Genomic DNA, 14,697 nt, shown 5'->3' on the forward strand with positions numbered 1-14,697 from the left:
TTCAAAATTCTGAGACATGGGAAATAACTCTCACAGAATTATAGGCCTAGCTGCCTAGCTGCCGACTGCCGAGTGCGAGTGCCTTGTGAGGTGTCCCCCCCTATACTACTATCATATTCATTGTTGACAGACATCGGTGTCTTGTAGGTAGATCTACGGGTTTCAATTTTCAGTGCATTAATATCAGTCTTCTGTTCATTTTGGTTCAACTTTCCTCATTAAAGTTTAGCCTGAAGGCTCTTATTTCTTAGTCTTACCCTGCTGGCTGGTTCTCGCATTATTGCACCATCACGCCAAATACAAGAAGTCACTCACTCAAACTCAAATCCATCATTCATAGATCTGTGCCTCAAACTCTGATTTGTCAGATGCCAAATTTAGATTCAGTTTGCGGCCTTGCCGTGTCAATGTCTGGCTGTTGAACTTGTTTGAGTGATTTTTCATGTGTTCTGTTTCTGTTACTGACTAAGTTAGTGTTAGTATATATTTCCAATCTGAAATGGTGGGCATGTTTAACTTAAACGTTATTATTACTTTTCTGATGGCCACTTCTGGTGAGAAAAGCGGTTGTAGGCTTCTCACCCGGGATGAGAGGGCGATCCTTTTGGCTATTCTCACCTGGTGTGTATTTTCCGTGATACCCATTGTTTGTAAACCACAGATTTCTAGATATCTAGATCTAGACTAGATCTACACTGTTCCAGCGCTCTCTTGTGTTGAAAGCGTGCCATTTTGACTGCGGGCATTGAGAGAGAGAGAGAGCAAGAGAAGGAGTAGCTTAGATCTAGATCTAGCGAGAACTTCCGGGCAAAAAAAAATGGTGACCAGAGTAGTTCCGCTCAATTTGAAAAGTGAAATAGGCCTAGATCTAAATTTAGATCTACCCGTAGCATCTTTGTAGACTGCCAAATTAGTGTAATAAACTTTTGTGCTGTAACATCATTTTTTTCTTTGTTTTTATCAATTTGATCTTCCACACCGATAGATAGTATTCAGATTTTAGAAAAAACAGGTCTTGTTTCAAAACCAGGTGAGAATAGCCAAAGCTGGTAAGTCTCACCTGGGGTTAGGGGTCAATCGTATTTTCATTCTCACCCGGAGTGAGATGAGAATAGCTACTTCCTTTTCTGATTTTCACAAAATAACTCTTATCATATGACTATGATACTAGATATTTTAGTACAGTAGTCTCCGCCTTAGATCCCGGTGCTCGGAAGCAAGGAAATGCGGGATCTTAGGGGAACCGGGATCTTAACCGACGTACCCTGGGAAGAATCTATGGTGACCCCTCTTAAGGCTCACAATCGGTAAAATGGTGTCCCTTCACTCTTTAAAATGAACTGACGTGCCCCCTGGGTGGGTATATGACATAAATGGCGAGCAAAGAGTGGTTAACCTTGATGACCTATCTCACAGTGCATAGTGGCATGAGGCGTGCCATTTTCACTTATTATCCTATCGTGAGTCCACTTGCTTATATCCAGTTGCCCCTCCTCTTTACCTGTCGAGAATTAAAAGCTTTCCTTCTCTGACCAAGTTCCCCTGCCTTTATCGTTACGCACCACTATGTTGTGACCACACTAATTAAAATTCAGTCTGTCTCGCAAATTCGGAAGTAGAGACAACTGCTGCAATGGTTAGGGAAGAGATCCCGTCTGGAGCGAAGTGATGTAAGTTTAGGGGAGAGCTCAGATGTGAGTGCGATGTTTAGGGAAAACAAACGTGTCGGTCAGTTCACACCTCGGTGTGATCCCGTCTTGGGCAAACATTGCAACGCTTCGTCAAGTTTTTCAACGCATGTGTATGTGATCACATTCACAGGAGTGGCTGATCTTTGACGCTGCAGGCAGTTAATTGATCTCAACTTTGTACTCTTGGTTGATTTGCTGTGCTCGCTCAGGTTTTCGTTCTGCAAATTATGATATGAAATGAGGGATCTTAGTCGAATGTAGACCTTCAGAATGAATCAGAGCAGGATGTTAGGGGTGACTTTTGGATTGTGAAAATTATGTTCTTAAAACAGCGGGATCTTAAACGAACCAGGATCATAAGCGGTGGGATCTTAGGCGGAGACTACTGCACTAATACACATAAATACGGGCCAATGTCTGCTAACTTGAAACTGCATATATAATACTTAAGGTATGCATTTTTTTCAGAACTACATTCTATTTGTTTTGGCCCTTTTTTAAAAGTACATTTTATAATCTAGGATACAGACTCGCATCATAGTCATAGTGGCCTTTGTCTTTGTGTGTATGTGTGTGTGTGTTTGTGTGTGTGTGTGTGTGTGTGTTACTGAATCTAAACTTATTCTATAAATTTTTGTCATTTTTATTTCCTTTCCGTTAAATGTATTCATTTTCAGTAATTGATACTTCGGTGAAAAAAAAAGTGTACAAAATATCCATTTATAGTAAACATAGTTTGTCATTATAACAACTAATGAAGAGTGGGAAAAGGATATAAAATCTTACTGGACCGTTCTAATTTCACTACAGTCAATTATTCATATTCAGAACAATGAGATTAAAGAAAACCAAATATTATTTGTCTCAGCAGGACTCTCGGTTGAGTTATCAAAAACTGCTGTTTAAAGAACCAAATGCCTGAAAAAAACAACCTGACATTGAATATGATTTTACAAATATAGCAATTTCTGAATTTGTTAATTTAATTATTTATCATTCTTTTAACATGGTATTTGGAAAAACTTTTGGTGCCTTTTCTTCCAGAAGGACTGGCAGCTGTGGAGAAGGAAAATGCCGTCCAAGAATGAGAAATTTTACGTGTCTGTACTCGCAATGATAGGTGCTGGAGGTAAGGTGTTATGCAAGTACCCTGTTTTCTTATTTTCTCCGGTAGTGATATTTAAAAGTTAATTTTGGTACTGTGGAACTCGGATTTAATGAGGTCGCAGGGACTGACCTAAAATCTTGTTGAATCTGAGTGTTCGTCAGTTACGGTTTATGGTCTTACTTGCAAAAGTGTATATATTGATAAGAATTTTAAAACTACTGGGAAGAAAAACCACTGGTTGGATGATGGGTCTCCATGGTTGGTCTTTCTCTTTCCATCTTTTCCCTATTCTCTGTGTTGTATGATGAATTATATATACAACATGTATATTGATTTTTGTCTTTTTCAGTGGATGAAGTTGGTCAGTCTTCTGATGACACAGTAGTTATTAACGGGTGCTGACCATATTATCGACTCTGTTTAAAGATTCTCCAAACTGACTCATTCAATCATAACACAACAGGTTAATACTATTATATATTAATGAAAGGCATTAAAAAAGCCAATTTTGTTTGCATGCGTGAATGACTACTTTGAATTAATAATGAGATTGTTTTCACTGTCACCAAGGTTTATAATTATAGCGATGTTTTCTTGTTCCTTTTCTTTAGCTTCTATGTTGGCCGTGTGGTCATTATGGAAGTCATTCAGGAGAAAACAGGAAAAGAGCAAGACCTACATCAAAAGCAAGGCTGTTCATGTCATAGACACACCACAACAGTGGGATGCTCTGTATCCTCAACTTGTAGAGCAGTTATCCAGACAGAAGGTTGGTTATCTGACTGGTTGGTTAATCATAAACTGAAGTTCGTAATCTTTTTATGAGGAAAGAAACATTTATGGGTATAGCATAAAAATAAAAGTTGTTTTTTATTCTAAGCTGAATTTTGGAGTTTTCATTTGAGATAGGATATTTCAATGTTAATTTCTATTAACTTATTTTCTTTTCTTTTTAATGAATCTGTATTTTTAATTCTTTATTTCTTTGTTTGTAGAGATGCTATTAATTTATGGGCTTGTTTTTTTTTGTTCTTGATCATAAGATGGTGACAAAGTTATTTAGCAGCAGTGCACGGAAAGTTATATTTCTACCTACATGACTGTCCGATGCTCCTAAAACCATTTCATAAACAATTATACTTTTTAATTCAAATGATTTAAAGTTTTCATGAAATACCAGTTCTTATTCTTCCGAAGGCTTTCACAAATTATATAACTTTTTCTCTTTCCAGTTGTCTTTGCTGTTTTTTTTCCACCAAATTCCTTGATTTTACAATTTATGAAAACCTATCTGACTTGAGATTATGTTATCACAATAAAATTTCCCTGCATGAAAAGTTAGATGATTGGCTCTTTGAAACTTACTCTTTCTACATGAAATAAAATCGCTCATATTTAAAATGTTGCTAGGAAATATAAATGTAACCCGTTGTTACATCTTGTTTGTTTTACGTTTATGCCTTTGTCTTTATTCTAACACAGTATTATTGGAACAAATTGGATTAGATCTTAATCTTGCTTTTGTGTTATTTCTCTTAATAATTTCTTTGCTTTATGTCATCCAATTATCACACAGGTTCTTGGACTGGACTGTGAATGGGTATTGAAAAAGAAAGTTGCTCTTCTTCAGCTGGCTACAACACAGGGACTATGTGTCCTTGTGCGTCTATTTAAGTTTGATCCTGTTATGCCACAGACACTGGTCAGTTTACTCTCAGACAAAAGGTTTGTTTGTGTGTTTTCAAAAGTTGCTTCTCTCCAGCTGGCTTTTGTGTTTATTAGATGCACAATATAACTGTCGTTATAGAAGATCAGGAATATCTCATGTTGACAAATATGTTTGAAACATCTGTAACTCTGTCAAACCATGATAACCAAAAATAAGAGAAGTATTGAAGAAAACCAAAGAAAGTAACTGTGACAGACAATAATACCTGGTATGTATAGACGGATGGATAGTGTATTGGGCCTTGTTCAGTGTGGAAGCAAGAGAAAGGAAGAGAATGATGCTGATGAGCCTTATCCTTGTAACTGAAAAAATGGTTCTTTTGAAAAAGATCACAATGATGTAACCAACACTCATCACAGTACCCTGTCGAACCTTCTTATGTAATCACTTCCAGATCCATACCTTCATGTTCAAACAACCACACACTCACATGCACATGTACACAAACATAAATATAATTCACACACTTATGGCCCAGTGCAGCGCTCCTCTGTCTTCAATCACAACTGAGCACTCAACACCCACCTTCACACTCACCTAACTAGATTCAAGGAAGTTCCTGTGCCTTACAACTTACACTAGGCCCACAGATAATGAGTGACAATGCATCTCGATACCAGCAGTGTGTGTATCATGCTGTGTGTAGGAGATCCTGATGGGCTTGTGTAACCTGTTACTCTCGATGATAAAAGGTGTGTTTGTTTTCTGTCTTGCATGCAGGGCGATTTGAATTCAAGACAACTGTGAGGAAAATTTTGATGAGGCTTTTCAAGATGAGCCGTTTGACTCATCCCTGAGCAGGTGTTTGAGAAAACAGTGCTGTCAGTACAAAGGAAATATATTGGTTCAGTCAGGGAATGGCATATTATTCGAGCTATTTGTGAATTCAAGTTTTGTGTGTTCAAGTTTTCTATGCTAAACTGTATTATCAAAATACTGAAAGTTCTGCTTTTTGATGTCAGGATATAAGTGGTGATAGTGATATGCATGACTGTAAATGGAATCTATATTTTGAAGTTATCGTTTTCAGTATCTTAGAAAGTGTATAACCAAAAAAGGATATAATTATAATATATATGGTGCATAATTAGTCCATTGAATCACAAAAATTAACATTAAGTACGGTTTTCAAAAATTTGTATTCTCAGTATCATTAAAGTTGGTGTGGCTGTGAATGAGGATGGGAAGAAGCTCCTTCAAGATTATGGGTTGAGAGTTTGCGGCTGTGTGGATCTGAGGCATATGTTGAAGCGAGTCAGGGGAGTGTACACTTGGTAAGTTTTCCTTTGTATAAACTCTGTTTGGCTCTTTATTCATTGAAAATTGTTCAACTTTATGTTTCAGAAGGTGTCCACTGTTGCCAATGTTGACTCTTAGGGTAGCTAACTTCTAGGTCTTTTGTTTCTGGCCAGTGTCTGTGATCTTTCACTTGGGGACAAATGTAAATGAATCTTCAGAATCTTCATAAAACTTGATCCCTCTCAGTCTTTCCCATGCTAAAATCTGTTCAACTCTTGAGTTTCTATGACCCTTTTCAATTTCAGAAATTTACAACACTGGTGAAGTAGAGAAAAATGTTAAAGATACATCATAGAGGAATAAAGTGTCTATATGATAACAATAGTTATGACCTTGGTTTAAGTGATAATTTCTGTTCTAGAGATATTGATATAAACATTTTAACAGCCGGTTTATGGAATTCAAGGATGGCTCCAGGGACAAGTGGCAATGTTGTTTGGCGTTCTTTACGAATGCAGTGTTGCCAATATAAAATGGCTGAATTGAAGCAACACTCCTTCCCTACCCTCTGGAGTCCTCCCCCCCCCCCTCCCCTTCTGAAACAACTGCACACAATGAAAAAATAATCATAAATGAGAGGGTCTGCAGTCCTGGTTACAGTATGAGATATGAAAATGAAAGAGCAGTACAGTCCAATTCACCTGTGGTCCAACTTGTACTGTTTACATAGTTGATGTATGAAGGTATCAGGACTTGCCACTTCTTTACCCTTGGTCTTATATATGTGGCTTTTTAATATGCTTTTTTTTTTCATTGTTGCAGCACTTCTAAAGGTCTCAAAGGTTTGGCTAAGGGAATTCTAGATCTGGACATAAGCAAAGACCCCCATGTACGTTGTGGGAATTGGGAAGCTGAGGAGTACTCTGAGTTACAGGTGAGGAGTAGTATGAAAAATGGACCATTTTAGAAAGATATACAGATTTTTATATGTATGTTTGGAATATTGAACTACAAAATGGAATAGTTGTGGCAAGAATAGTCTTATACCAAAATATAACAAAAGTATCCGACAAGATGAGAAAGTGGCTGATAATTTTCTTTGGTTGATTCACTAGAACTGAGAAAATTGAACAGCTTCTCACTGCAAGAAAGCTGAAAGGAGAGTGGCAGCAGGATGTAAATTGAGGAGGTATTGGACAAATGAAATCATTCCGTAATAACCATTGAAAGTAGAAGGTCTACTGATGACTGCAAATACATGGTTTATACCTTGGCTTATAAGTTTCATTGCTGTGCAGCTCAACATCATACTAAATAATGTAGTCTGGCAATTTTATGCTACATTACTTTATATACTTTTTTGTTGCACTACCTTTTGTTATATTTTTCAAATGTCTTATCTATTTTTCCAACTTAAATCACTTAAAATGATATTCTTTTCCTTTGTCTTATATCACTGTTTCCTCTTTTCCAAGGGTCCAGGGTTCATACTACATTTTGCAAATCAAATTGCTTGTTGTTTTTTTTAGATACAATTTGAAGTATAATGTAGGCTACATTTTTTAGCTGAAACTTAAATGAAATTTAGATTTACCCCTGTGCCAGTGAGCCACTGAAAGCAGCTCAGGAGCATTCCTTTACAAAGACTTCGACATCGAATTACCTTTTGGCAATTGCCAAAAACAGGTCTCTTTTATCGGGAGTTCATTCATTAGATGAAGAAATATCAAAATAGGTTCAGTTGTTTTGATTTAATCACCCATTTAGTGATGTTTTTGTCATTTTTAGATTTAGTATCAAAGAAGGGGCCTGGCATAGTGGGTTTACCCCCTACGTAGATTAAGAGATAAAGATTGAATTCAACACTCTTGAGATGAAATATAACTTATAGATAATGTTTATAGTTTATGATATATCTACCAAAATTAGGCAGACTGACAATGTGATTTCAATGATTTTCAGAGAGATTATGCTGCCACAGATGCTGCAGTAGCCGTGGATATTTTTCTTCAACTTGTCTACACCAAGCTACAAATGACAGAAGCTGCTTCTCTTGAAGGACAGTCAGGAAAAACAGAGTCCAAGAATAAGCTGGATGAATCTGTTGTGTCGATCGTTATACCAAAAGAAGTATCAGACTCTTTGCTAGAAAGTGGAATGGATAAAAGGATTACTGCTGATGAAAGTGAAACTGATAGTGGACTTCGTCCACACACAGGAGTGGAAGATTCTCAGAATTCTATTGCAGATGATTTAACAGCTACATCATTGCAGAATGACAAGCTTTATGTTATAAACAGGAATTCATCAGCTGAGAATGCTGACATGGAGGGAGAGATGTCTGCTGCTCATTTAGATATGTTGTGGAAAACTGGTAGATCGATGTGTCAAGGACTTGTGGATGTTCCCTTCATTTCTAACACAAAGGGTGGTGGACTGGTCAGTGCTGTTTTTGTTTGTTGTTTTGTAAACATCTTCTTGCTATCATTTCAAAAAACTCCATTCTTTAAAATAGTTGAAGGTTTTATTTTCAGTTCTCAGAAAAATCCCAGTTGTTTGTTACTATAGTCAAATTATTTTGGTCTGTTTTTTATGTGTGTTGTTTAGTTATTCATTTTTAATTTTTTTTAAAATTCCAGTTCTTGGTTCTTTTTTAAATAATACCCCAAATTAAACATCTTTTCTTTGTTTATCTGTTTCACAAATTATTGAATATAATCCATTTTATACTTAATAGCCGGTGAGTAAACCAAAGGGGAATCAAAAAGCTGGGCCTGTGCCTGCCTACAGCATGAGGAGACGACCGCTATGGGACAACTGTAGACTCCTGGCCCCAGATGACACGCCCCTGTGTACTTGTGATGTCAAGAAAGCTCAGTGGTATCTTGATAAAGAACTTGGAGGTATGGAAAAGTGCTTTAAGCTTTAATCGATTTTTTTTGTCTGGCCAGGTTTGTGAAGAAAAAAAAAGCAGTACATTGAAATAAATTTTCATCTCAAGTGCGAATGTTTTGGGACAGGAAAGAAAAAAACTCATTATGGTATCATAAAGAAAAGCTTTTAAAAACAGAGTGTCTTTGCTGCAGCTAATCCTCGATATGGCATGTATAAAGAGAGTTTTTTAAAGTTGGAAACAAAATGTATTCTTTATGTGTATCTTGTCGAAATGACATTAGTGCTTCTTGTAGTGCCTCAACTATTTATACATTCTGAATAAGTAATAAGTGGTAAATAGTATAGGCCTACTTCTGAGCTCCACTTTTATAGGTTGACTTTTATAAAAATGCGTACTGTTTTGTATAAAAAAAAGCAGTATATTTATCTTGTAACGATGCCAAATATTATTTTGTTTGTGGATTGACTGAGATTATTTGGTCTGCCTGGACTGTCTGAGTCTTTTACATTTTCCTCTCCTGATGGCTATATATTTCATTTGCTTTTTAGTGTTATTGATTTGTTAGGCTCTCCATTTATTGTTCTTTTTTAGTAAATGTTTAACAAAAATGTTGTCTTTATCTTTTATAGACAAAATATGTGATGATCCCTTGACCGTGCGCCTTCGCTTTGAGCCTGCTAATCGTCCAGACACTGAGAGAAACTACTATCTCCAGGTGAAGGAAAACCTGTGTGTTGTGTGTGGCCATGACCAGGATTATGTCCGCAAGTTTATCATTCCCTATGAATATAGAAAGTAAGTATTCCCTTCACATTTAGTAATATTTAGTAATAGTATTCCATAGTACAGGTTGGGGCTGGTCAACTTTTTTTGTGGAAATTTTAGAAGTTCCAGAAACAAGGGATATTAGAAGCTTTTTATTTATTCCCTGTTTTCTTGCTCTAGCCGACCCTTTAGTTACTTGGTGTTCTCTGTCTTCATTTATTAATTCTTTCTGTTCTAACATAAGGAAGATTATTGCTTCTTTAGTTGTTATTAATAGAATAATGTCTTGTCATTCATTTGTTTCAAATTTATTGATATGCAAATGAGTAAAACGAAAAAGTTTCTGTCATTTTACCTTTTTACCTTTATCAAGTCTCATAAATGGTTGTGGAGTGTGAGTATGATGTTGAGAGAACAATGAAAAAAATTTAATGGCAACTGGAAATTTGTATCCCAGGAGATTGACTCATCGCAAGTTGTTCATTTATCTCTACATATATTATATTTGTGAAAGTCCGTCACTTTGGCCGCCTAAAACTTCCGAACCACTTAACTTTTGAATTTGACAAAACTAATGGTGGTTCAGAATCATTTAAAGGGTGCACAGTTTTATTGAGGAGCCTGAAGTCAATGTAGTTTAATTTTCAGTTTTTCATTAGTTTCGTTTAGATCTTATCTTGGGAAAGTCCGTCTTCTAAGACGCCATTGTAAACAAGTGAGTTTTCCGTTCACTACCCGTGCGCACTCATGAGTCCACACCTTTGAAATTCTGGAGTGTACAACCACGAAAGTGGATTAGAGAATCAATCTATACATACATATTGGGCAACTTTGAAACACATGTATCACTTTTCTCTTAAGATTTACCTCTCCACTCCATCAAGTAGAGTGTAAATATAGTAGGCCAATGACTTTCAGTTGATGTAAATGCAACGATCATTCCTTTCATCGAAAGGAGGCCCAGCTAGTTTTTTCATATTTAACAGTGGACTAATGGGGGTGAATTTCTTGGCACAGGTATTTCCCAAATGCTCTGAAGGACCATAGCTCTCATGATGTGTTGTTGCTGTGCACACCCTGCCATAGGCGGAGCTGCGATTTCGATTCCGCCCTACGACTTCAATTGGCTCAGGAGTGCCAGGCCCCAGTGGAAGCTGGCGCCACCGCGAAGACTGTTTTAGACCATGATTTACAGAAAATTCGCTCTGCTGGCAGGTGGGTGTTTCTTGGAGGATGTAAACCTCCACTGGGCTAAGTTAAAAATTAAGTGGAAACTCAGTTTTGCTTAATAACTTTTAAAATTTTAATTCTTGGAAGAACTGGAAATGGAAAAGACATGATCACCAACACAAATGTCTGGAATGATCAAATGCTCATGCAAACTAAAGTGATCAAGCGTGCCACGTATAGAGTGAGAGAATACCCAAACAGCCTTCGCCTTCATTGTAGTGACTTAAAAAATGAAGGAAGGAAATAATATTGACCTTTTGTAAGGTACTAATATGCCTTCAAATGGGACATGACGTCAGTGTTATGACATGGGAACAAATGACTGATGTTCAAAGTTAAGGCCAGTCTCAGGGTGAAAGAGAAAGACATAGCAGTGAAATGATAATGATATGCAGCACCTTAAGAAACTCATGATGCCCAGAGTGTGGAACAAATGCCATTATCCCAGGACATAAGAATGTATTCACTCATTGATCCCAGAACGGATTTCCAGTTTGACGAAATTGATTTTTATAGCAACATGACTTGGCCATTTTTGCAACATGGTCTTCGACTCAAGAAAAAGAATGGACATTAATAATATAAGATGAAAAAGTGTAGCTTCTCTCAGAGAAGCTTTGTGGAAAGTTTTATTGGCCTTTATAGCTGTTTAGATGAAAAACTCCTTATAATTGTTTACCCATGTGCATCATTATAACTGCTGAGAGCGGTTGCTTGTCATTCTGGATAGAAGTTTTGACCGCAGGGAGTGGCTACATGGGTTTCACTCTATCTGTACGCCCTGTGGTCGTTTTGTACCCGTGGGGTTGTATTCTTCACATTTTAGTTTGAAACTTTCAGTATTTCTAAAAAAATCACTTCCTCTTTGAAAATGGTGGCACAGAGTTCCCCATGTCATATGGATACGATAGTAGTAAAACACGACGTATGGATAGGGTTAATGAGCTAAGATATAGACCAATACAGTCTAAACACTATCATCTGTAGTGATGGAACATTGCCTGCAGCTACTACAAGTGCAGATTCAATTTGTATGACAGTATTGAAAGGTTCTTTTGTGTATTTATGCCTTCATTATTTGAAATACGGAGCAACTGGTATGTGTAAGTCAAGTAACAGAATCAGTGAAACATTCTTTGTTTACAGATGATAGTTGGAAAAAGACACGTTTCTTGTATAATTTCAGTGTTTTCCTTGTTGGCAGGTTTTTTTTGGTGGGTTTTTTGTTGTTGTTTGTTTTTAGGTTTTTTTTTGTTTTTTTTTCAGTACAACTCTTTTGGTTGAATTTTTGCACTTGTAGGCCCTACTTGTATATTTACTTAACATATTTGCCATTGCTTACTTGGGGATTGTGAAATGCAGCTTTGATAATTTGTGTTGTTGTTTGTTTGTTTTTTTGGTAGTTAAAAACATTTTAAAGAAATAATAGTGTCTTCAGTTTATTCTTTTTTTTAAATGACACATATATGGTAGTTTCGTATTTGAACAAGATTTCTCTTCCAACCTGTACGTTGCTTCTTTACTCAGAGCTCTGATGTTGAACAAAAGTTCCATTCCTGAGGCAAGAGTGACTGAGCTAGAGAAAGTTCTTAAGGACTTCTATGGAGTGGAGTCGGTGCCGGAGGAACTCATTAAGCAAGCATCAGACATAGATGCAAGGTATTGCTCACCCATGCTCTGCTTTGCTAACTAGTTGGCAATAAGAGAATGTGTGCTGTTTTCACTTAATTCATAAACAATTTTCACTTATTTATTCATTACCATCCTACAGTATTGCTGCTATGTCATTTTTTTCCTTGAAGAGATGGATGTGTATATAATGGTTTTGAAGTTCTTGGAAAAACCAAGGTGATAGGAAGGAAGAACAAAGGGACAGGAAACAAGTTAAGCTAATGAGCAGCTGACATTCTTCTTTGCTGAAAAAGTAATCTAAAAACATATAAAGTGTCCCAGCACTGTCTTTATGTGGGTCATGTCCCAATTGTGAAGAAGTCGTTGGGCTACAGTTTGTCTGTAATGTAAAGAAATAGTTTGAGGTTTTTTTCCACAGATAAGCCCTATAAAATGTGAAACTAATACATATGCATGTAGTCACATAGCAGAGAAATGAAATGTGATGCAGCTTACAAAAATATGTCTTTTGTTGTGCACATGGCGCCATAATTTCCTGAAGGTTTAATTTTGGTTTTGATAGTTTTTTTCCCCTTTCATAGTTTGAACAAATTATATGCTTTTCATTTCTCATAATCTAGATTGAATGTTTTATGTTTAATCCTATGTGGCTTGCATCTTTCTTTTTTCTGTCCTTTGTTGTTTGATCTAGTGTCCTAATGACTAATAGCAAAAAGGGGCTGTTATTGTGCTTACTGGTGATGAACTTCAATTTTTTTTTTAATTAACAGAATTAAATTTTTTTTATTTTGGGGGTTATACTGCAAAAATAAAATTGGAATCAGCGGGGTATTTTTTTGTGTATTTTAGAGTTTTGTTTTAGTCGATTTCACATTCTTTACAAGGTAGGCTAGGTACAAAATTTGTATTCGATTTCAAGCCCAGTATTCCGGTATTTTTATATCACTCGTTCGTTTTTTGTCCTCACCAGACAAATAGCTGAAGGCTATATTCCTCACGGCAAGCTTGTAGTGAGGCACATGGCTAGGAATGGAGGACTGCTGGCCTTTCAAGCCAGATGGAGACAACATTTCATTGACATGATGAACCCGCAATATCTACCAGCATTTTGGTCCGTGGACTTCGTTCCAGATGGATGGGGGCAGCGGCAGTCTCTATCTTAATGCATCCAGTGACACTGCCACTTCAGCTTTTGACCCATTGAGAGAAGAATTTGTACAAACTGTGATAGTCGATAACTTGACAAAGATTTTGATGATCGCATTGTAATAGTTACTGTAAAGTTAAAATAATGCTGTCCAGGTGTATTTTGTGAAAAATATTTTGTTTTATAAAGAAGTTTACAAGGATTATCCTTGATGCTGTTCATGTTGTCCAACTTTGTGTGGATTGCGTTATCATGCATCCCTTTCTGCCATGTTCAGTAACTTTTTTGGCTGCTCATTTTATGTATGATCTTGCTGATGTTCAAGTAGATGTTTTTTTCATTACATTTTTATACTAATGCCAGTGACAGATAGATAAGGGAAATAATTCAGATAACAATTTCCTTCCAAAGTTATATGGACTACTTCTCTTTGACCCCAAAATTGTTTTCTGTGTTTTGTTATCTTTTTAGGTTTTTCTTTTTTTTTTTTGGTCATTGTTGCTTTTCATGTTTGCAAATTTTCTATTTGTGTCTTTATCTCTTCAAAGATAGTTTACTATGAATTCAATGAATACAGATGACAATGTAGTCTAAGCAATGGAAGTGCACCGTGTTTGCTACTAAACCATTTAAATGATTGCCTGGGTTTCCTGAAATCCTGGAAAAGGGAGATAGTCCTCTAAAAATAGCAAACATAAATTTTTTAAAAGATTCATTAAAAAAAAATCCTTTACAAAATAATCAGGGAAAAAACACAACCAAGGAAAAGGATACTGCTTCTAACGAGCCAGCTGCGGTCTGTATGGGCAAGCTATTTATTTCTCCCGTTATAGCTGTGACTGTGGGGTTTTCATTCTTTACCCATCTATTTCGTCAAATCAAAAAATAACCAAATCATCTTGTGACTTGAAAATATGATATTACAACAGACCAAAAAATGAAATGTTAACATCTTTTTGTTTGGTCGAGATCGCTTTACAGGCTGAATTTTTATGTGTTTTTAAAGTTTCAACTCCATCGCATCCTCCATTTCATCATATTCATTTTTTAAAAATCACACATAGGGCCTACTATACACTATTTCTAGGTCAATTTCGACTATTCGAAAACTCAAAGAACGAAGTACAATTCTACTTTCTCATCATAACCTCATTTTCAGTTAATTCTAATTGGACATTCTTCCTAGACCTTGTAGAAATGCATACCATGGCAATGTCATGTGTTTGGCGTTTGAAACACCCCACAATGCCACTCTAGGTT

At 36.4% G+C, this 14,697-nt stretch overlaps 1 protein-coding gene across 3 annotated transcripts; it reads left to right on the forward strand.

The window, feature by feature from the left end:
• The first annotated feature begins 37 nt into the window (after positions 1-37).
• Positions 38-14,483, forward strand: LOC101850380 (exonuclease 3'-5' domain-containing protein 2). 3 transcript variants are annotated; one of them, XM_005089890.3, is made up of 12 exons: positions 38-147; positions 2,736-2,820; positions 3,411-3,568; positions 4,376-4,524; positions 5,677-5,802; positions 6,590-6,701; positions 7,730-8,206; positions 8,505-8,670; positions 9,293-9,458; positions 10,446-10,643; positions 12,186-12,317; positions 13,261-14,483. In XM_005089890.3, exons 2-12 carry the CDS (start codon positions 2,763-2,765, stop codon positions 13,451-13,453), a joined length of 1,935 nt encoding a protein of 644 aa, XP_005089947.1. In that variant the 5' UTR covers positions 38-147; positions 2,736-2,762; the 3' UTR covers positions 13,454-14,483. The 3 variants fall into 3 exon arrangements, with proteins under 3 accessions (XP_005089947.1, XP_005089945.1, XP_005089946.1); XM_005089888.2 differs by having other exon boundaries at positions 38-143; XM_005089889.2 differs by having other exon boundaries at positions 38-143; positions 2,739-2,820.
• The last annotated feature ends 214 nt before the right edge of the window (positions 14,484-14,697 follow it).

Source organism: Aplysia californica, unplaced genomic scaffold, assembly GCF_000002075.1.
Source record: "Aplysia californica isolate F4 #8 unplaced genomic scaffold, AplCal3.0 scaffold00010, whole genome shotgun sequence".
Taxonomy (NCBI): Eukaryota; Metazoa; Mollusca; class Gastropoda; order Aplysiida; family Aplysiidae; genus Aplysia; species Aplysia californica.

Bases quoted from the DNA above. Each gene is read 5' to 3' on its own strand.
- LOC101850380 (XM_005089890.3), top strand. From the start codon at position 2,763: ATGCCGTCCAAGAATGAGAAATTTTACGTGTCTGTACTCGCAATGATA. The intron at 8,207-8,504 runs GTCAGTGCTGTT...TATACTTAATAG, and splicing joins ACACAAAGGGTGGTGGACTG to CCGGTGAGTAAACCAAAGGG. The intron at 9,459-10,445 runs GTAAGTATTCCC...TTCTTGGCACAG, and splicing joins ATTCCCTATGAATATAGAAA to GTATTTCCCAAATGCTCTGA.